The 22,400-nt window shown below is 52.2% G+C and overlaps 1 protein-coding gene across 6 annotated transcripts in view; it reads right to left on the bottom strand.

The window, feature by feature from the left end:
- SLC27A1 (solute carrier family 27 member 1) overlaps positions 1-19,606 on the bottom strand; it is a 31,581-nt gene extending 11,975 nt beyond the window's left edge. The window contains exons 1-7 of one of the 6 annotated variants that reach the window (XM_060296859.2): positions 19,473-19,606; positions 17,478-17,645; positions 1,496-1,890; positions 1,208-1,369; positions 1,043-1,112; positions 191-306; positions 9-118 (exon numbers count right to left, since the gene is read on the bottom strand). In XM_060296859.2, the coding sequence (XP_060152842.1) occupies positions 9-118; positions 191-306; positions 1,043-1,112; positions 1,208-1,369; positions 1,496-1,890; positions 17,478-17,644 (1,020 nt within the window). In that variant the 5' untranslated portion in view covers position 17,645; positions 19,473-19,606. Of the gene's footprint in view, positions 1-8; positions 119-190; positions 307-1,042; positions 1,113-1,207; positions 1,370-1,495; positions 1,891-17,477; positions 17,646-18,358; positions 18,503-18,843; positions 18,954-19,472 lie in introns of those variants that run through there. The other 5 variants (XM_060296860.2, XM_060296855.2, XM_060296856.2 and 2 more) reach the window with 5 other exon arrangements.
- Positions 19,607-22,400: the final 2,794 nt, after the last annotated feature.

The raw sequence follows: 22,400 nt of genomic DNA, 5'->3' as shown, positions 1-22,400 counted from the left end.
GGCCTGACCGTGCAGTTGTACTTGACGCAGTCATCCCAGAAGCGGCTGGCTGAAAACTTCTTGCGGAGGACCACAGTCAGCCCGTAGATGAGACACTGACCCACGCCAATGATGTTCCCTGCAGAGAGTGGACTCAATGAGGGGTCCCCAATCCCCCGCCCCCTCCCCCGCCCAAGCTTCCCTGTGGTACCTGCCGAGTGGTACAGGGGCAGACAGTCGTAGAGCACATCTGCCGCCTGCATGCTGTAGGAGTGGTGGGTAAATGCCGCTATGCGGTAGTACCTGCAGGGGCAGGGAGTGCAGGGGCTGGGACCCACACCCCCGAAAAAAGCATGGCGTTGGGGGAGCGAGCTGCGTACTGAGGCAGAGCCAGCCCAGCTCATAGGGGCCTTACAGGCTGGCAGGAGAGGAACATGCAACAAATAAAATGGTGCTTGCTCCCACGAGGGATATGATAGAGCAAAGGGATAGAGAGAGGCTGAAGGGGACAAAGCCAGGGAGGGTGGGGTAACCTGCCTGGGGAGGTGACACATGAGCTAAGGCCCGGCAAGAAGGTGCTGTAGGGTGAGCTAGGGAAGGGCACCCAGGTGAAGCGCAGAGCATATGCAAAGGTCCTGAGGCCAGAAGGAGTCTGGCAGGTTTGAGGAAGTGTGAGGGGTCGAGGAGGGAGCGAGCGAGAGGTGGAGAGGAGGAAAATGACATCAGAGAAGTGGCGGGTGCCGCACAACACAAATACGGCTTTTATTCTGAGGGCCAAGGAGGGTACGGGGAGGTTTGGCACAGAGGAGGTCTGACTTAGGATTTTAAACCTTGCTATGGTCACTGATGAGAAGGGGGCCGTTGGGGGCAGGAGTGGGGACAGGAGGAGACTGAGGAGGGGCAGAGGGCAGCACGGTGTCCTGAGATGGGCTGTGGGTTTTACCCAGTTGGGATCAAGATGCCCACAAGACCCCAAAAGGAGCTGGGGGTTGGGGGGATCAGGCCATAGAGAGGAACCAGAGTGGCTTTCCTGCGCTGGGGGCAATGCCCACGGGCCCCTCACCTGCTGTGTACGACGATGGCAGCCTTGGGCAGCCCCGTGGTCCCTGATGTGTAGATGTAGAAGAGTCGATCTAAGAGAGATGTGGGTGTTGGGGACCGGAGGCTGGCGTGAGGGGGGCGAGGGGACTGGGTGGGCATCGGCAGGGGGGATCCCACCTGGACTCACCATCCATGCCCTTGCCAGGGGGCTGGGCTAGGGGGGCTGTGGAGGCCTCCTTCAGCAGCGGGTCCAGGAGCTGGGTGTCCGGCAAGACACCCTCGGGCCCCACGTCTCCAGAACAGAACTTGACCAGGCTCTTGCCCAGCTGTCCACTCACCTCGGCCACCACTGCGGCCCAAAACATATGTCACGGTCAAGGACGGGCAGGTCCCCTCCCAGGGCCAGGGAAGCACCATCTCCCTGCCCTGGGCGGCCCCAGGCCCCCACCGAGATGCTGCCCACACCCGGCCTCACCCGCTGCCAGCTCCCGTCCGAAGACCAGAGCCTTGGCACCCGAGGTGCCCAGGCAGAAGATCAGGGGCTCCCGACGCAGGTTAACATTGAGCAGCGCGGCCTCCATGCCCGCCTTGGCCAGACCCAGCCACAGCCCCACAAACTCAGGCCGGCCCTCCAGGAAGATGGCCACCACGTCCCCTGGCGTGTAGCCCAGATGGCAGAATAGGTTGGCCACGGCATTGGAGTAGGCGTCCAGCTGCGCGAAGGTCCAGCATACGCCGCTGCCCGCGTCCACCAGCGCCAGGTGCTCAGGCTGCCGCCGTACCACGTCCTGGAAGATCTGCGGGATGGTGTGGCGGGCGCGCTGGTGCCACCGCAGCTCCAGGCGCACACGTATCAGCACGAAGAGGCCGCTGGGAGGGGGGACGAGGGGACGGTGTCACTGAGTGTCCTGCCCGGCTTCCAGGAGACCACCCCAAGCCTCAGCATCCCCACGTGGAGAAAGCGGAGGAAAAGGTCCCTGTGTTCCCAAGGGTGGCAAGTGTTCAGAAGGACCCTTGGGTTGCTGGGTCTCTTGGAGAAACTAAGGGCAAAGGGCCATTTACCAGTCAGCCCAGAAGTAGGCGGATTCTCACAGCTGGCCAGGCCATGCAGTGTAAGTCAGAGTCACCCTGTCCTCCTCCGCCACAGCTTGCTTGGTGACCCTGAGGGAGCCAGGCCCAGGCCTAACCTTGTTTTTCTCTCCTGGGGCAGCCCAAGTGCCCCATGCTGACCCCCCACTGCCTCCAGCTTGGACTCCTCATGCCCCGCCTGCCTCAACCGGGCCCTGGGGTCCACCCCCTGAGCTGGGGGGCTGTTCCACTCCCAAGTTACTCAATGGCACTAGGCACAGGTGGCTGAGCCATCCAGCACGTGTGCCCCCACCCAGGGGAGGAGATGCCTCTGCCCCAGGTGAGGCCAGAAGACAGGCTAGCGAGAGGCCCTGATGGCAGGTGTCTTGCTCCTCTGTCTTCACCTGCTAGTAGAGACAAGGAGATCAGAGGCCCCAGGGGGAGATAGAACCCAGTAGGAAGGAGCCAGGTTCCTGAATGACCCTGTGGAGATGAGCAGCCATCACTGATGATGCCAGGCTGTCACATGAGTGAGACATGAACTTGTTTGTGTTGTTTTAAGCAAACAGAAATGGCTTTAGATCACAGAACCAAGAAAGCTAGAATTTCTCAGTGCAGGAGCTCAAGAAACAAGTGGTCTTCTGGCTTTACCTGGCTCTCTGCCCTGCCACCTGACTCTGAGAGGTAACTTTGTGCTGGGTTAAGCCACTGTCAAGTGGGGACCTGTTTGTTACAGCAGCTTGCTCTGCCCTGACCGAGACAGGTGGTCCTCACTCTGCCCCCAGGAAGGTTACCTGGGTGTGGTTCCCCAAATCCTAAATGAACACTTAGAACAGGTGCATTTTATTATATGTAAATTACACCTCAAAAACAACCCATGAAGACAGAGCAGATTGGTGGTTACTAGGAGCTGGGGGAGGGAGAATGGGGAGTAACTGCTAATGGGGACAGGGTTTCCTTTTGGGGCGATGGAAATGTTCTGGAGCTAGATAGAGCCGATGGTTGCACAACACTGTGAATGTACTCAGTGTCGCTAATGGTAAATTTTATATTATATGTGTTTTACTACAATAAAAATGAATGAATGAATGAAACTCATGAAGACTGTCTGTGGCAAGGTTAAAAACAGGAGTCCTTACCTTCCAGATGTACACCCTGGAAAACCAACAGATAGAAAGATGTGCCACTGAGATTCAGACACAGGAGGAAGTGGGTGGAGATGAGGAAACAATCATATGAAGATCACAGAAGCTGGGGGATGGGCACATGGGTTTATTACATTATTCTCTGTACTTCTGTAAGCTTGAAACTTTCCATAGTAAAATGTTTTTAACACAGATTTTTAAAAAATAAAATAAAAAAATAAATTTAAAAAATAAAAAATATTTGGGCTTCCCTGGTGGCACAGTGGTTGAGAGTCTGCCTGCCGATGCAGGGGACACGGGTTCGTGCCCCGGTCCGGGAGGATCCCACATGCCGCGGAGCGGCTGGGCCCGTGAGCCATGGCCGCTGAGCCTGCGCGTCTGGAGCCTGTGCCCCACAACGGGAGAGGCCACAACAGTCAGAGGCCCGTGTACCGCAAAAAAAAAAAAATTAAATAAAAATTTAATTAAAAATTTTAATTTAAAAAATTTTTAAATAAAATTTTTTTGGCCGCGCCGTGCAGCTTGCAGGATCTTAGCTCCCTGACCAGGGATTGGAATGGGCCCCCTGCAGTGGAAGTGTGGAGTCCTAACTACTGGACTGCCCAGGGAATTCCCTAAATTTTAAAAAAATTTTTAAAAAATCAAAAAAGTTTTTTTAAATAATGTTTTAACCCTCCAAAGGCTCCCACTGTTTTTTCGATCAAATGCCTTCCCTGTGGCCTGTGAGGCCCAGCACGGCCCAGCCCCATGCATCTGGCCACCTCATCACCCTCCATTGCCCCAGCTTGCTCTTGCCTCCTTCCCTGATCTTCAGCAGGGCAGAGGTTCCTGCCCCAGGGCCTTTGCCCAGCTCCCACTGCCTGGAATACTCTGCCCAGGCCCCTCATCTCGGCTCCTTCTCATCTTTCACCTCTCAGCTCCAATGACACCTGCTCAGAGGGGTCCTCCCAGTCCTGCCCCGCTTGGATCAGTATGGCTATTTTAAAATATCCCTGCAAACCCTTTGACAGTCCTCCCTTCGAAAGGTGGGTTCTATTTCCCATCCGCTTTAGTGTGGGCAGACTGAGGGGCTTGCTTCTAAGGAAGAGAATGTAGCAGAAGTGATGCTATGTGACTTCTGAGCCCAGGGCACAAAGACAGCACACCAGCACGCAGGAGCCCTCATGCCCTCTTGCTTTCCCTCTCTCTCAGGACACTGGCCCTAGGAACCCAGCACTGAGCGGTAAGGAAGCCTAGACATAGGAGATGATAATGATCATTTTTTAAGCCCCTAGTTAAAGGGGTAATTTGTTACACAGCCATCGGTAACTGATACATTCCCAGCACCTACACCACCACCACCATCGTTTTCTTCCTTCAAAGTGATCATCACAATCTAAAACTGCCATCTTCCTTTGTGGGTTTCCTGAATTCTTTGTCTTTTTCCATGAGAGCAGGCACCCTGTCTATCTGTCTATTGTGTCCAGGGATGTAGTCCCAGCACTAGAAACAGGGCCTAGAATGTAAGGACGATGCTGGTGTCCCACAGGCTGGCTCAAATGCAGCCCAGTCTCTTCTGCCTGTGTGACTGCAGTTGTTGAAGAGTGTCTCCAAAAATTCATGTACACCCAGAATCTCAGACTATGACCTTATTTGGAAACAGGGCCTTTGCAGATATAATTAAGGTAAGTATGAGATGAGGTCATCCTGATTGCCTAGGTGGGCCCTAAATCCAGTAACAGGTATCTCTACAAGAAGAGAGAGGGACTTCCCTGGCGGTCCAGTGATTAAGACACTGCACTTCCACTGCAGGGGTCGTGGGTTCAATCCCTGGTCGGGGAACTAAGATCCCGCGTGCTGTGCAGTACAGCCAAAAAGTAAAAAAAAAAAACAAGAAGAAGAGAGAGCACAAAGACACAAGGGAGAAGGCTCTGAGGAGACAGAGGCAGAGACTGGAGTGATGCAGCCACAAGCCCAGCCAAGGACGCCTGGACCCCCCAGAAGCTGATATGGGGCTTCTGGTCTCCAGAACTTTGAGACAACAAACTCCTTTTGTTTTAAGCTACCGAGATTGTGGTAATTTGTTACGGCAGCCCCAGGACACTCATACAGTGGGCATGGGTGGGTACATCCCTCTCTGGGCCTCCTGGTTAATGGGGACAATAAGATCCCATGCCTTCCAGGTCATTAGGGGACAAAAGAGATGGATGGAGACTTCTAAGGACAGGGCCTGGCGTGTCCTACATTCTCAATAAACTCTGTTGCTATCCTCTCCCCAGGGAGGTATGCACTGTCAGTAAGAAAACAGAGTTGAATTAGCATTTTATCTGCCCAGCAACTTGACTCATACCTACCCTGTAAGGAAGAAAGAGGAACAAGCAAGTTCCAAGAGCGGGCGCCAGCCCAGGAGGTCCCCTGGGAGTAATGGTCCAGGGGAGGAGGCAGGACATGATCTGAGGGCCTTGTGCAAACACTGATTCCTCAAGTGTCTGTCCCGGAGCTGTGAGCCCCAGCAGAGCCCAGAAGAAAGAGAAAGTGCCCTGGAGTCAATGGCCTTGGTTCAGATCCTACTCCACTGCTTACCAGCTGTGGCACTTGGGCAGACCCTGTCCTCTCTGGGCCTCAGTTTCCTTACTTGGAGTATCAGGAGACTGAACATAACAAGCTCCAAGTGTTCTCCAGCTCAGCAAAGTGTAGGTACTGCCATTGTCCTATTTATAAAGAGGAAGCAGGGCCCACAACAGCAGTGCATCTGTAAATGGGGCAACAGTGCAATTCTCAGCCTAATACCTGTCAAATGTATTAAGTGCCCAACCAAGAAGAAGGATTGAAAAAGAGGGATTCATCGTTACTCTGCCCAGGAGGGTCGGGTCCTGCCTCTGGGCTTTGCACCTGCTGTTCCCTCTGCCTGGAGAACTCTTCCATCCCCCAGGTCTTTGCACGGTTGGCTCCTTCTCATCTGACCACCTGTGCTGGATGCCCCACACCTACAGCCCTGGCTGCAGTAGTCATGCACTATCCTTGCCTCTCCCCCACGTGCTGTATTCTTCTTGTCACTTTCTGATGTTTAAATTATTTCCTCATTTCCTTCTCGAGCATCCTTCTCCCTCATTAGGCTGTGGGCTCCATAGGACAGGAAAAGCATCATCTGGTGCGTTCATGGCGTGTCATGGTGACCATGGCATCCCCGAAGCCCAGACAGGGTGTGGGGCACAGGAGGTCCTCAAGGATGGGTAGAACAAATGACTTTCTCCAATGCAGACTAGCTGGAATCCGGTCATCTCACAAGCACGGCCAAGACCCCACCGTCACAAGCCTGAAACGGTGCAGTCACCTCCCCCTGGTCTCCCGCCTCCACCCTAGGCCAGGCCCCATTCTCTGTGTAGTGGGGTGAATGGTGGCCCCAAAAAGATACATCCGAGTCCTGATCCTCCAAACTTGTGAATGAGCCCTTATGTGGAAAAAGGGTCTTTGCAGATGTAATTAAGTTGAGGACTTCAGATGAGATCATCCTGGATTTAGGATGGGCCCTAAATCCAATGACAAGTGTCCTTCTAAGAGACAGAAGAGGAGACACAGGCATAGAGAAGAAGGCCATCCGAAGACGGAGGCAGAGATTGGGCTGAGTGATGCAACCACAAGCCAGGGAACTGCCGAGGATTGCTGGAAGCCACCAGAAGCTAGGAGAGAAGCATGGAACAGATTCTCCCTCGGAGCCTCCAGAAGGAACCAACCCTGCCCACACCTTGATTTCAGACTTCAGGCCTCTACAACTATGGCAGAATACATTTCTGTTGTTTTAAGTCCCCCAGTTTGTGCTTCATTGTTATGACAGCCACAAGAAACTAACACACTCTGCTTCATCTCCAACCTTTGTCTATCTTCCTTACCGCTCTCACCCCAGTGCCCCATTCAAGGGGGTAGAGGGGGTGTGTCTCCATTCACACTGTATGGGAACAAGTGCATTTCCTGCCTGACTGCCCCAAACTCTCCTCACCAAGCCACCCTCTTCCTCCATGCAGGCCAGCCTAGCTGTGCTGCTTCCCTGCTCAGAACACTTCCCTGGGAACATAAAGACTGTCTTCTGCTCAGTGTTCAAAGCTCTGGAAATCTGGCTCTAACTCCAACACTGCCCAACTCATAGACCTCCTGCCATCACAATAGCCCCTTTCACACTCCCTGCAACACGGGGCCTGGTAGTCCCATGTTCACTTTCTTCTATCAGCATGTGATGGCTGGAGTCACAGCAGCCAATATGAGACCATGAGGGTAACTAACAGGAGACGCCAAGCCTTTGAAGCAGAGAGGCAGAAGGAACTTGGGCCAATGATAACATGCTGAACACAAATTGATCAGCCTGAAGCCACCTCATGTCCCAATACCCCATTGCACATGGCTATAAATGTGCTTTACTGTTGATGCCACTTCTAGTTGGGATTCCCACTACTTGCAGCTGAAGCCTCCTCGTGGAGAAACACCTCCCCAGAGGAGCTGATCCACAAGTGCAGCACACCTCCACAAAGTACCACCACACGCTGGACATCATGACAGGAATGGGGACACACAGGTGACCAAGGTAGGCGTGATCCCTGCCGCTATGGGTTTACAGTCAATAATCAAGGAGAAAGTAAACAAAAACAATGACAGTTTTATACGTTTCCTAAGAAAAAAGCAACAGGATGATGTGATCAAGCACGACCAGGACAGACTTCACCCACGGGGCAGGGGAGCCTTGTCTGAGGAAGCAGCATTTGCACTGAACTTTGAAGGATGACAAGGAGCCAGCCACGGGTAAAGCTCGAGGGAAAGTATTCCAGGTGGAGGGCACCACGAGTGCAAAGACCTGAAGGCAGGAAGGAGATTGGCAGGTTTAAAAGAGAGCAAAGGCCAGCGGGAGGAGAGGAGTGAGTGAAGCAGAGTGAATCGCTCCGCCAACTGGTATACTGATTTTGGCACATTAAAGTCACACGGGGGAAATGACGGCACATTATTCATTTGTAGCTTCCAGTGAGCAGAAGATGGGAAAGAATCCAAACATCCTGCAGTAGGCGCAGGGTTAGATGAACAACAGCTCGAGCTGAAGCTTACAACAAAAGGCTGTGCACAAGAACGGCGCCCCCGGGCTTCCCTGGTGGCGCAGTGGTTGGGAATCCGCCTGCCAATGCAGGGGACACGGGTTCGAGCCCTGGTCCGGGAAAATCCCACATGCCACGGGGCAACTAGGCCTGTGAGGCACAACTACTGAGCCTGTGCATCTGGAGCCTGTGCTCCGCAACAAGAGAGGCCGCGATAGTGAGAGGTCCGTGCACCGCGATGAAGAGCGGCCCCCGCTTGCCACAACTAGAGAAAGCCCTCGCACAGAAACGAAGACCCAACACAGCCCAAAAAAAAAAAAAAAAAGAACGGCGCCCCCAATGCAAGGGATGAGGAAGGACCCTAAAGGTAAATGGGGAAAGTTACTGCTGACCGTGCGGCAAAGATGGCAGATTGAGCACTCAGACACTGACTGTTGACAGTGCCTCCCAAAACGGCTAGTAAAAGGTCTTAAGTGTGAACTCACAAGGACCGGGAAAATGGAAGTGGAGACCAAATCACCCCACTTTGGGAAGCTGGGCAGCAGCACATGAGAGGTGGAGGCCCCAGGAGGAGGGGGAAAGCAGAATCCTGGGCTGTGGTGGAGGATTGATGGAAATCTGTTTAAGAAGCCCCCTCCGTGAAATAAATGTCATGGGGACGTAATGTACGACATGGTGACTATAGTCAATACTACCTCATGGCATATTTGAAAGTTGCTTAGAGAGTAGATCTTAAAAGTTCTCCTCACAAGAAAAAAATTTTTGTAACTCTGTATGGTGATGGATGTTAACTAGACTTACAGTGGTGATCATTTCACAATATACCAGTATCCCCTACTTTTCAAAAATTAACTCTAATGCCGCTTCTCTTTTGTGAAAGACCAAAATTAGTACCTGTTTTTGCTAACCGAAAGAAATCCAAAGAGGATTTTCGCTTTTACAAGGAAAGGCAAGAAGTAAAAATAGTGTTCGGTGTTTGTTCTGCAGGGAGCTGTTATAGGGGCAGCGCGCACCCAAAGCAGTGAGAGAGGCACTGCCAAGCTCCTTCCCTGGGAACTACACTCAGCATCCCAGCATCAAGCTGCCATAACTTTGAACTGTGTCTGTGAGCATCTGAACTTTATCTCAATTTATTTTGTGCACCCATTAGCAAGATGCATCCTAAGGTAATTGCTTCTTCCCTTTACACCATTTAGGTTTATGAAAGGTTTCAGAGGAATGCTCTATTTTCGGGTAGCAGGAGAAACCTTTATGCAAATAGCAAATCATTAAGTTGCCCACCTGAAACTAACAGAGTGTTATATGTCAGTATCTCAATTGAAAAAAAAAAAAAAGTGGCCACCCAGGAGAAGATTGAAAGTCCATCCATAGGAGGGTTTCTGGGTGGGGCACCTCCCTGCAAATGGGTGTTAAGTGAATGTTTACTTGCCAGATGCCAAGCCTCCAGCCCTCTTCCCCGCTGTGTTCCTGGGATGTTGCTGGTGGGGCCTGTGCCCAGGCCTGGAGGAAAGACCCAAAGACACTGCACTGGACTTTCCCCAAAGCACCACCCAGCCAGGTGACCCCATCATGAAGCTCAGTTGACAAGACCCCCTCCCCGCCTACACACATCCATGCTGAGAGCTTCTAATTGGCTTTACAGCCAAGGACTACCAGACTCCTGGGGATTTCCTCTAATAGGGATGATGGAGACTAAAATAAACAAAGAAGGGCTTCCCTGGTGGCGCTGTGGTTGAGAGTCTGCTCTGCTGATGCAGGGGACATGGGTTCGTGCCCCGGTCCGGGAAGGTCCCACATGCCGCGGAGCGGCTGGGCCCATGAGCCATGCCGCTGAGCCTGCACGTCCGGAGCCTGTGCTCCACAACGGGAGAGGCCACAACAGTGAGAGGCCCGCATACCGCAAAAAAAAAAAAAAGAAAAAAAAAAAATAAACAAAGAAAATCTTTGAGGAAAAAGAGATTGTGCAAAGAGAAAAAAACTAATAAAGTCATTAATATTCTTGAAAATGTACGAAGATATACTGCATCCATGAAACAAGAATAGGATGCTATATAAAAGCTTTCAGGGAATGGAAAAAAAAAACAATCCAGGAAAATTTAAATGTGAGGGCACAAAGAATGTACAACATACACATGAACCCTAATGAAAAATATGGGGCTTGGGGCTTCCCTGGTGGCGCAGTGGTTGAGAGTCCACCTGCCGACGCAGGGGACACGGGTTCGTGCCCCGGTCCGGGAAGATCCCACATGCCGCGCAGAGCGGCTGGGCCCTTGAGCCATGGCCGCTGAGCCTGTGCGTCCAGAGCCTGTGCTCCGCAATGGGAGAGGCCGCAACAGTGAGAGGCCCGCGTACCACAAAAAAAAAAAAAAAATGGGGCTTAGTTAATAATCATGTATCAACAATGACTCATCAATTGTAACAAGCGTACTACACTAATAAGAGATATTAAAAACAGGGGAGGGCTTCCCTGGTGGCGCAGTGGTTGAGAGTCCACCTGCCGATGCAGGGGACACGGGTTCGTGCCCCGGTCCGGGAAGATCCCACATGCCGTGGAGCGGCTGGGCCCGTGAGCCATGGCCACTGAGCCTGCACGTCCTGAGCCTATGCTCAGCAACGGCAGAGGCCACAACAGGGAGAGGCCCGTGTACTGCAAAACAACAACAACAACAACAACAAAAAAAAAACAGGGGAAACTGCAGGGGAGAGTAAGGGGGTATATGGGAACTCTCTGTACTTTCTGCTTAATTTCTGTAAACCTAAAACTGATAATAAAAAATAAAGTCTATATAAAAAAGAAAAAACATAATTAAAAATCAATTAAAATAGTCTATTAATTTGAACAAAGAATCATAATAAAAAATTTTAAATATGAGGGCATAAGTTAAACATTAATAGAAGAACTAAAAGATATATTTGAAGAAATATCATAGAAAGTAGGATAAAACGATAGAGATGAAAAATAAAAAAGATAATAAGATAGCTGATTCACTTTGTTATAAAGCAGAAACTAACACATTATTGTAAAGCAATTATACTCCAATAAAGATGTTAAGAAAAAAAAAAGATGTGAAAATTATAGAACCAGTCCAGAAGATCCAACATCATATTCATTCAATAAATGTTATCAAGCTAGACATTGTTCCAGGCACTCAATAATAGGAGTTCGAAGAAGAACAAAGGAAATAAAGGTGAGGAAATCACCAATGATAACATCAAGAAAACTTCCTTGACCTGAAACCCACCAACAGTCATACAATGGATGGAAATAACCCACCATCTTGAAAAGATCCCACAAGCTTCCAGAAGGAAAAAAAAAAAAGTCACTGCAAAGGATCAGGAATCAGAGAGTTTTAGTCTTCTCAACAATAACCATGATGTGAGAAGAAAATAAGAAATGCCTTCAATTTTGAAGGAAAATAATATCCAACCTAGAAGTCTATACCCAGACCATCAGTCAAGTGTGAGTGTGGAAATAAAGATATTTTCATACATGGAGGGTCTCAAAAAATTAAATTTCTATACATGATTTCTCCCAAAGCTAATGAAGATATGTTCCAACTAATTAAAGGAGTAAACCAAGGAAGAGGACTATCAGGGACCCAGGAAACAGGGTATCTATCCAACCCAAGATAGAAGTGATGCTAATCCTCAGGAAGATGGGTAGGAGCAAGCCTGGTGTAATGGCTGCCCACCAGGTAGAGAGAGCAACTAGACCAGCCTGGACAGATTGGAGGCTAAAAGAGAGACTTCTCCAAAAAGATGAAATGGAAAGCCCATCTGGTGCCATAAATATTAGAGGAGAGAGAGACAAATGTTGTGGAGTTTGGCTTTGAAGTAGAGATAAATACATAGAAAACTAACCAATACAAAGGCAATCAATAACTCCAGGCAAAAATACATAAAGTTGTTTAATTCATATTATAAACAAGCATCCTTTTGGCAGTCTATTTAATGCCACATTTTTGGTGCCTTTGTGCTTTTTGTTGTTGATTTTGCTGTTTAAAATGGGCCCCAGGCATAATGCTGAAATGCTGTCTAGTGTTCCTAAGTACAAGAAGGCTGTGATGTGCCTTACGGAGAAGATACACATATTAGATAAGTTTTGTTCAGGCATGGGTTATAATGTTGCTGGCAGTGAGTTCAACAGTAATGAATCAACAATATATATTAAATGATGTGTCTCTAAACAGAATACACACGAAACAAGATTATGTATTGACTGGTTGATGAAAATGTGATCAGAGGCTTGCAAAAACCTAACCCTGTATTTTCCCTAGGAACAATGGTTCAGTATTTGCTAATTCAATGTTCGCAGCAAATTTGTAGAACAAAACTATCACAGGGAATTCCCTGGTGGTCCAGTGGTTAGGACTCCGTGCTTTCACTGCCGAGGGTGTGGGTTCAATCTCTGGTGGGGGAACTAAGATCCCGCAAGCCTTGCAGCATTTCCAAAAAAAAAAGAAGAAGAAGAAGAAGAAAACTACCACAAATAATGAGAATCAACTGTAATAATATTGGGACAATGAAGAGGTGGAAGAACATGTGTGTCTGTGTATGTATGAGGGTGGGTATGTATACACCATGCACAGGGACAGGAAGACAGTGAGGACAGGGGGATAAAGGGATGCCAAATCCTCATCTTCCATGGTGTGAGATGACAGATCTAGTCTCAAAGTGAAAAAATGCAGATTTGTCACATAAGCCATTTAGAGATGTGGAGGTGAAGTCCAAAAGATTCAAAGGAGAGGTAAGAATCATTCCTGGAAGGGAAGGGAGAATGTGGGTAGAGGGTGGGGCTAGCAGCTGCCACTTGAGGTAGAAGGCTAGAGTCTTTCATCTCGAAGCCTGCATGACTTTAATAAAAGCAAAAATTTCAAGTGAAAGTGGAGAGAAGAAAGAAAGCAGGAGGTGAAGAATATGATGGAGAATGTGTGGCCATTTGTGAGCACCAAGAACAAGAAGAGGTCTACATATATTTCTTGGGAAAGAGACACAAGATGCCTCTGAGGAGAGGAACTGCAGGGCTGGGGGCAGTGGAAAGAGGGCAGCATTCACAGCAAACCTCTCTCTAACATTTGAATTTTGTACCTGTGTTATGTATTAACTGTTGCCAAAAAAATAACTGAAAATGTAAAATGTTAAAAGTTAGCTGTTTATACATCCACCTCCCTGGTCGGATCCTGATATCTCAACCATTCAACGAATAGAGTTGCTACGGTGAGCAGCCTCAGCGTTTACTGAGCTAACCTTACGGCCACCCTCCAAAGTAGGGTTCTAAAATCCCCATGTCAGATGGTGGATGAGCTGGGAGCTCAGGGAGATGAATTACACACCCAAGGTCACACAGCAAGTAGAGGACAGAACGACACAGACCAGGCCCCCGGCAGGGTCCCTCGGTTCCTCCTCAGGCCTGCTCCCAAACAGTCACCACGTACCACGTGACAGAACAAGTGCCCATGCTGCACACAACAGGTGCTCAATTCATGTTTTCTTAAAGAAGAGAGGATGCACAAGGTGTACTCTTAGAGATGAAGGAACTAAGGCTCAGAGGGTGATGTTTCATGGGCTAGCAAGGCGCAGAGTGAGGGCCACAGCTAGACGCTCCGTCTCTAGCCACCAAGCACCTGACCTCTGAGGTACCCACTGCTGGGTGAAGGCGATCAGCACCCACAAGTCTGGGTGCCTACTAGGTGCCCAGCTCTCCTCTAAGAGCTTCAGCAGAGCACCCCAAGAACCCCATGAAGGGGTGCTAGTGTTACAGCCATGGGGAGAGGGCTATCAGCAGGGGTAGGAAGCACAGGAAGCCGCTCCCGCAGGGGTGCTCCCTGTCCACAGACAGCACAGCAGAGAAACTCGACTGAGGCTGCAGTGGCTCGCGCTCAGGTCACTCAAGCATTCACAGTGGGGCCCAGTCTTCACGGCCTGTCCCTCCCGCCCTCGCCCCCAGCCTCTCTGGAGCACACCCACACGGGCGGGCAGTGGACTTCAGCACTGGGCTCCGGCCACATGTCTGGGCCACATGTCTGGGCCACCCCCACCCAGGGGACAAAGAGGCCACTGTCCACCTTTGGGCCCTTCCTGAGGCCTCTTCTTGCCCCTCTGCTCCTTCTGCCCCTTCCTGCTTTCACCCTGAGCTCTAGGACACCGGGGCAGGGAGAAAGAAGCACAGATGAATGTGATCAGATTTCATGAGGAAAACAGAAGACGAGTTAGAAGAACGGAGGCTGGGTGCTTAAATATTTCTGAACCTAGGTTCTAAATGCAGCCGGCCTGCACCACCACCCCAGCACAACACAGCAGCTAAGAACACGTACTCTGGAGTCCTGCCGCTCCTCAGCTCTGTGTTCTTGGGCAAATGACCTCCCCTCTCGGTGCTTTGGTTCACCAACCACAAAATGGGATTAGTAAGCATGCCTTCCTTACAGGACTATGAGAACACTAGAACAAAACCTGGTACAGAGGTGGGTGGGTGTTACATAAGCTGCATTAGTTAGCTATTGCTGTGTAACAAATTGCAGCCAAAATTACTAGCTGAAAAGAGCAAACACTGATTATCTCACAGTTTCTGTGGGTCACAAATCCAGAAGCAGCTTAGCTGGGTGGTTCTGGCTCAGGGTGTCTTGTGAGGCTGTAATCAAGGTGTCAGCAGAGGCTGTGATCATCTCAAGGTTTCACTGGGAGAGAATCCATTTCCAAGTTCACTCATGTGAGACTCTCCACAGAGCTGCCTTACATGACAGCTGGCTTCCCCCAGAGGGAGTGACCCATGAGAGAGAACCCAAGATGGAGGCCACAGTCTTTTTTATTACCTAATCTCAGAAGTAATATCCCATTGCTTTTGCTGTATTCTGTTCATTAGAAGTGAGTCACTAGGTCCAGCCCACACTCAAAGGGAAGGGATCATACAAAGGTGGGAAGACTGGGAGGTGGGCCCATCTTCCAGGCTGCCTCCTACAGAAAGTGTGTCAAGCTCTGTGTTGGGGACTCGGAGTGGACCTAGCTTCTGTCCTGTCCCAGGGGAGACAGAGCAGGTCACAGATATCCCCTTCCTTGGGCATGAAGGAGTGAAGACCTGCCATCCAAAAAAGGAAGGAGTGAAGACCTGCCATCCAAAAAATACATCCTGTGCTCCTGTTGTGTGCCGCCCTGACGGAAGACCAGGGCCACAGGAGCACAAAGTCCAACACGATCTCCATCTGTGCTGGCCCCCCAACAGGGCCCACAGTTTAGTGGGGGGAAAGAGACCCCAAAATTAAAAAGCAAGAAAGCAGACACATATGATAATTACAAGTGACTGATGCCACTAGCGGTTACAAGTCAAGCTCCGGAGCCACACTGCCTGGGTTCAAATCCTGCCCCCACTACTGGCCAGCTGTGTGACCTTGGGCAAGTGACAAAACTATGCTGTGCCTCAGTTTGCTCATCTGTAAGATGGGACAAGAGAGTACCGACCTCTCAGGGTGGTTGGGAGGACTTGAAGAAGTCATGCTTAGCATAGTGCCTCACACAGAGGAAGCCCTGTGTAAATCTTGGCCATTCTACCAGAGAGCAACAAGGTGGGAGGGTCTACAGCGACATAGGGTCAGGGGAGAGCTGTCTGACAAGGTGACATTTAAGCCATGGCATGATGAAAATGAAGAGCAGGGGAAGAGTGATCTGGGCAGAGGGTATAGCAAATGCAAAGGCCCTGGAGCTGGAATAAATACGAGTGTGTTTAGGAACAGCAAGGAGGCCAGTGTAGCTGGAAGAGTGACAAAGGAAAGGACAGGAGGTTGGGAACATGGTCAGAAACCTCATGTGGTCTAGATTCTAAGAGCAACAAGGAGCCATGGGAGGGTGCTGAGCAGGAAAGTTCAGCAAAGGGTCCCCTGAGGGAGGCAACATCATAAGGCGTTGCCAGGCAAAAGGAGGGCCAGTGTATTCCAGACAGAGGAAAGCAGCCTGAGCCTGACAAGGCAAGTTGATCTGGGGGCCAGATGAACCTATGGAGAGGTGGGGAGTGGCAAGTGGGCAGGGAATAGATTGTCAGGCCCTCAAGTACCCAGCTGGAGGCTGAGTCTTTTCTACTGCAGAGGATGGAGGTTGTGGAGGGTGTCTGAACAGAGAACACAGTCCAATCTGCATGTCAGAAAACCAAGGGCAGGGGCAGGGGCCAGGGCGTGGAAAAGAAAGGTCAGGTTCTAGAAGGTTCAGAACCAGTCAATTTGCAGTGGAGGTTTTTCCAGCTGCACACCATCCCTGCTGCTCACAGAGCCTCAGTTTCTTCACCCTTACAATGGGTTAGTCCTCCCACCTCCCCATGGGCACCAAGACTGGCAGACCCATAGCAAGTGCTCAGGGACTTCCACATGGAGGCTGTTCCTGAGATTTGCTCCGGTGGTAATGCCCAGAAGCACTTGTTTCACCCCAGGAGGACTCCCAACAGCTTCTCTGAGGAAGCCCCTAGAGATACCCCAGAGACCTTCCAAGGATGCCTGCAAACACCACCAGAATCCCCTCCCCAGAGATTCTCAGTCACCAGAGACACCTAAGCAAATCTTGGAATACACAGCAACCTCTCCACAGACTCTGAACCCCCAAAGTCACGCACAGACCTCAAACTCTCAAAGAGCACCCCGACCACAGAGAGACATGTAAATGGCCCTGAGGAGACAAACACCCTTCAAAGGCTCTAAAAGCCCTTTACACATGCCCCAGGAAGCCCTTTCATTCTCCCTGAGAAAGTCCCCCTGAGAACTCCTAGGGACCTGCCGGAGTCCCTGAAGACGCCCCAGATCCCTCTCACAGTCACCAAAGCCCCACAGAGACCCCCCCAAACACGCACGGCCTCCCAAGCAGCCTCAGCTCTCTGGAAGTCCTACTCGCTGCCCTAGTACCCCCAAGTTGCCGTCCAGAACCCTGAGGTCACCCACGCAGGCTCAAGGACATTGAAATCTACCCATCTCCCTCCAGGGAATCCCTCAAGATGTCCCCTGCTGGTGCCCTCAGAGTCCTCCAACCCACTCTTTTCAGGTCCAAGCCCCGCCCCTAGCCCTGCCCTCACCCAAACCCCGCCCCCAGTTTCCAAAACCTCCCCCCTCCAAGCCCTCAAGGTCCCCCACGCTGCCCTTTCAGCCCCCTCTGTTCGCCCCCCTGGGCGCTCAGCCCGCCCCCGACCCCAGCCCTTGTATCAGGCCCGAGCTGCACTCACAAGAGGTCCCGCCTCGCGGTTTTGCAGACGATGCGCAGGAAACGCCAGCCGCCGCCGCCTACGTACACGCCGAGCGCCACCGCTGTGCTCCAGGTCCACGGCAGTCCGATCAACCACAGCAGCACCAGTGAGGCCACGGAGGCCGAACCCGCACCTGGAGCCCGCATCCTGGGGAGGCGGAGAGCTGTGAGGCCACGGCCCGCCCGGGCCCTGCCCCACGGCCAACCCAACCCCGCCCAGATGTCGCGCTCCGCTCCCGCTTGGAGCCGGCCCCCCACCCCATACCTGGGATTGGGCATGTCTCAGACAGGCTCCGCCCCATCCCAAAGTGGGCACAGGCCTCCTTGCTCCTAGCCCGGCCCAGGCTTTTCTGCCAATCATTAGTGTATCTCCACGCCCCCAGGCATAGCTCTTCCATTCCGTCAGTCACTGGCAAGCCCCATCCCATGCCTCGACTTAGCAGCTGTACACTGGACCCAAGCTCCATCCTAACGACTTGGCCCCCAAGCCTAGAGTCCACCTTGGCCCCACCACAGACCCAGGTCCTGGGCTTTCCCCCAGGTCCCACCTCTATCCGCCCCACCTCCACTGGCTTGACCCCGCCCCCAGGTTAGGTCTCCGGCCCCGCCCGTAAGCACAGGCCCCATTCCAGAGACCCGCCCGCCCTGGACCAGGTTCTGCCCCTAGGTTAGGCCTATGGCCCCGTCCACAAGCACACGCCGCACCCACTCTGGGCCGCAGTAGCTCAAGCCCCGCCCCCAGTCCTCGGCCTAGCCCGTATTCCCAGGCCCAAGTTCCACCCCGGTCACCGGCCCCGCCCTCAGGCTTTGGCCCAGTCACCACCCTCCGCCTCACTCCTAGCACCCTAGGCCCCGCCCCACCTGCCCTCCCAGGCCGGCTCTCTTCCGACCTGTCTGGCTTAGACTGCTCTGCCGCACAGCCGCAGAGCCGACGCCCGCCCCCTTCCGGAGGCCACGACCATAGAGAGGCCACCCTGGCCAGAGTGACGACGGCCAGCGAGACCCAGGGGCTAGAACGACTGGCGAGGAAGGCGGCTGTCTCCATGACAACCAAACTTCGCCGGCCTCCCAGCTCCCCCGTCCTATCCCTGCCGGCGATTAGGAAACACGTGCGTCCCTCAGCCAAGAGAGGTTTGGCTCCCGGGCGCTCCCGGCCCAAGCCTTCGATGGAAACCAGAATTCCTACCCCGGGGGACTAGCAACTCTCAGTTCACATTCAGGGCCTACCTGTACTGGGTTCTTGCCCCAGTTTATTCTAAATCCAATCCCCAAAGCCTCTTCGGACTCCAGGGACCTGGGGAGTACTAAACTCACAGCCTAGGGGCCCCCAAATATCCAACCCCTACCTCAGTCTTAAAGATATATTACAATGGACTTCCCTGGTGGCACAGTGGTTAAGTATCTGCTTGCCAGTTCAGTCGACACGGGTTCGAGCCCTGGTCCGGGAAGATCCCACATGCCGCGGAGCTGCTGAGCTCCTGCACCACAACTACTGAGCCTGCGCTCTGGAGCCCGTGAGCCACGGCTGCTGAGCCCACGTGACACAACTATTGAGGCCTGTGCGCCTAGAGCCCGTGCTCCTCAGCAAGAGAAGCCACCGCAATGAGAAGCCCACGCACCACAGCAAGGAGTGGCCCCCAGCTCCCAGCAACTAGGGGAAGCCCGCGCTTAGCAACAGAGACCGAACGCAGCCAAAAATAAAATATATAAATAATTTTTTAAAAAAAAAGATATATTCCAAGGACCCAACTAATCCCAAATCCATATCCCGAATTCTTGTCAGTTAAGTCTCACCGCAGCAGCCCAGGGAGGGCAAAATCCACACACCAGTTCCCCACCCTTCCACAGGAACTCCACAGTCCCTTATTTGCATCCCAAGGTCCTAAATGCTAACCTAGAGACCCTAAAGCCCTCCCCCTGATCAGGTGCGGGCCAGTGCTGGCCTCGCTGCCCACCACCCTGTTCCCTGGCTGACCTGGAGCCGCTCACAGACCCTTAGGCTTTGGCTGCTCTGTCGAGGGTTACCAGAGCTTAGGCAGCGACAGTGAGTACAAGACAGAGGACTCCTCTCCGGGGCTTCTGCTTCTGCAGACTCCTGGGACCTGCTCTGACTGCGTTGTGCCCATGTGGGCTTCTGCTTTGGCTCCTTCTCTCCAAACTCCCCTTTCCTCTGCCCCTCTGCGCACCCCACCCTGCTTGTTTTCTGCGCAGCTTGGCCGACCTTCTCAGCACTCTCCTTGGGAGGTGGCCAGGGCCTGCTTCCAGCACCATTTAGAGGACAGGACCGGTCAGGCGCTCCCCTCCACACACACACACACACACACACACGTGCGTGCGCGTGTGCGCTAGCGCACCCATGCTGCCATTGGTCCCTGCGGGCCACATAGGGTGGGTAAAATGGGGACGAGGAGGCAGATCTGAAGGACAGGCCCAGAGCCAGTCACTGATCCCCTACTTTCTCAACTGGGGGTCAGTAGAGTCAGCAATGCCCAGTAACTACAGCAGCACTCTCATCCTGCCAGGTAGCACTATTGCAATCACCCCACTTTACAGGTAAAGAAACTGAGGCCTGGAACTGTCACACTAGCTGGAGTTGAGATTCATTCATTCACAAATGTGGGCAGACAGCTTGCTCCCCTTCCTCACCCTCCTCCTCCCCTTTCACTCTTCCTTAAACTTCTCCTCCCTCTTCTCCATCTTGCCCTGATTCCCCCTACTTCCCCCCTTCCTCCCTCTCTCCCCCTCCCCCTTCTCCTTCCCCTCTTCAAGGCTCCCCTTTAGCCTTCTTCCACTTCCCCTTTGCTCACCTTCTCCCCCTCCTCCACCCACTCCTCCTTCCCCTTCCCCACTTCCTCCTCCCCACTACTCCTCTTCCCCTTCTTCCCCCATCCTCCTGCCTTCCCTCCTCCTCCCTTCTTCCTCTTTCTTCCTCCCCTCCCTTCCTCCCCTTCCCCCTTTCTTCTCTCTCTTCCTCCCTCCATCTTACCAAGTTTACTGAGCCCCGACTAAATAGTACACGTGGGGGCTTCCCTGGTGGCGCAGTGGTTGAGAGTCTGCCCGCAGATGCAGGGGACACGGGTTCGTGCCCTGGTCCGGGAAGATCCCACATGCCGCAGAGTGGCTGGGTCAGTGAGCCACGGCCGCTGGGCCTGCGCGTCCGGAGCCTGTGCTCCGCAACGGGAGAGGCCACAGCAGTGAGAGGCCCGCGTAAGGGAAAAAAAAAAAAAAAAAAAATCGTACACGTGGGACTTCCCTGGTGGTCCAGTGGTTAAAACTCTGTGCTTCCACTGTAGGAGACGCAAGTTCCATCCCTGGTCGGGGAACTAAGATCCCAAATGCCGTGCACGGAGATACTCTTCTCCTCAGTCAGCAATCCCCAAATCCCCAAAAAGGCTCTGCAAACCCAACTTTTTCTTCAGGTAGTGCCAGTACTCCGGCGGAGGGACCACTTCCGCGGCACTGACCCTGGCTGTTTTCAGTGATCAATGATCCCTTTTTACCCCTGTTTATCCTTTATTTATCCCTTTACATAGGGGCTTCCCCATACCCCCCAGGGACATCACACAACACATGGCAGCTTTCGCCCTGTTACCTTCCTAAGATCTGAAAAATTTCCATTTCCAAAAACGTAACTGTCCCCAGGGATTTCAGATGACTGGTTAAGGAACGATCCTATCCCTGTTTCACAGGAGGGAAAACTGAGGCCTGGACAGAGGGACAGAACTCAGCTTTCAGGGCCAAAGCAGGCTCTGAGCCTCTCCAGTTGGGTGGCCTTGGGCAGGTCACCTCTCGCCTCAGCACACTGTTCGCCCTCTGGGTGGTAACGCCCACCTCCCGCGCGCGCTGTGCAGAAAGGCTCACGAGGGGCTTCTGGTCTGGAGAGGGAGCCGGCACACAGTAGGTGGGGGGCACAGAATGATGGGTATCTCCCTTCCCCGGCTGACCACATGGGTCTGCAGGCCACAGCAAAGGGAGTTCTTGGAACTTTCTGGAAGAACAAGAGGAATGAAGCACACGTTGAAATAAAATAACCGGAAGATCAAAGCATGGGAATCGCACTATCAGAAGAACATGAGCGCCGTGTGGGAGGCAGCCATTTCTCTGCGCCAAATTCAAGTGCCCACTACAGTAGGGGTATTAGTTTATTGGGGCTGCCATAACAAAATACCACAAACTGAGTAGCTTAAAATAACAGAAATGTATTGTCTCTCAGTTCTTCCTGAAGCCAGGAGTCAGAAATCAAAGTGTCAACAGCCTCATACCCTCTGAAAGTTCCAGGGACCCTTCCCTGCCTCTTCCAACTTCCGGTGGCTCCAGGCGTTCCTTGACTTCCGGCCATATCACTCCTATCTCTGCCTCTATCTTCACATGGCCTTCTCCCTGTGTGTCTGTGTCCTCTCCTCTTCTGCCTCTTATAAGGACACTTGTCATTGGATTTAGGACCTACCTAGATAATCCAGGATCATCTCATCTTGAGATCCTTAATTTAATTACATCTGCAAAGACTCTTTTCCAAATAAGGTCACAGTCACAGGTTCTGGGGGTTAGGGCTTGGATATATCTCTTTAAGGGCCACCAGTCAACCCAATATAAGCAGGGTGATCAGTTAGAGCGGTGATTCTCAACTAGGGGGCAATCCTGCTCCTTTGGACACTTGGTGACACCTGGAGACATTTTTTTTTTTTTTTTTTTTTTTTTTGCGATACGCGGGCCTCTCACTGTTGTGGCCTCTCCCGTTGCGAGCACAGGCTCCGGACGTGCAGGCTCAGCAGCCATGGCTCACGGGCCCAGCCGCTCCGCGGCATGTGGTATCTTCCCGGACCGGGGCACGAACCCGTGTCCCCTGCATCGGCAGGCGGACTCTCAACCACTGCGCCACCAGAGAAGACATTTTTAATTGTTA

This window comes from Globicephala melas, chromosome 3 (assembly GCF_963455315.2).
Source record: "Globicephala melas chromosome 3, mGloMel1.2, whole genome shotgun sequence".
NCBI lineage: Eukaryota > Metazoa > Chordata > Mammalia > Artiodactyla > Delphinidae > Globicephala > Globicephala melas.
Note: the sequence above shows the minus strand (reverse complement) of the source record. Positions and strands in the feature narration are given on the sequence as shown.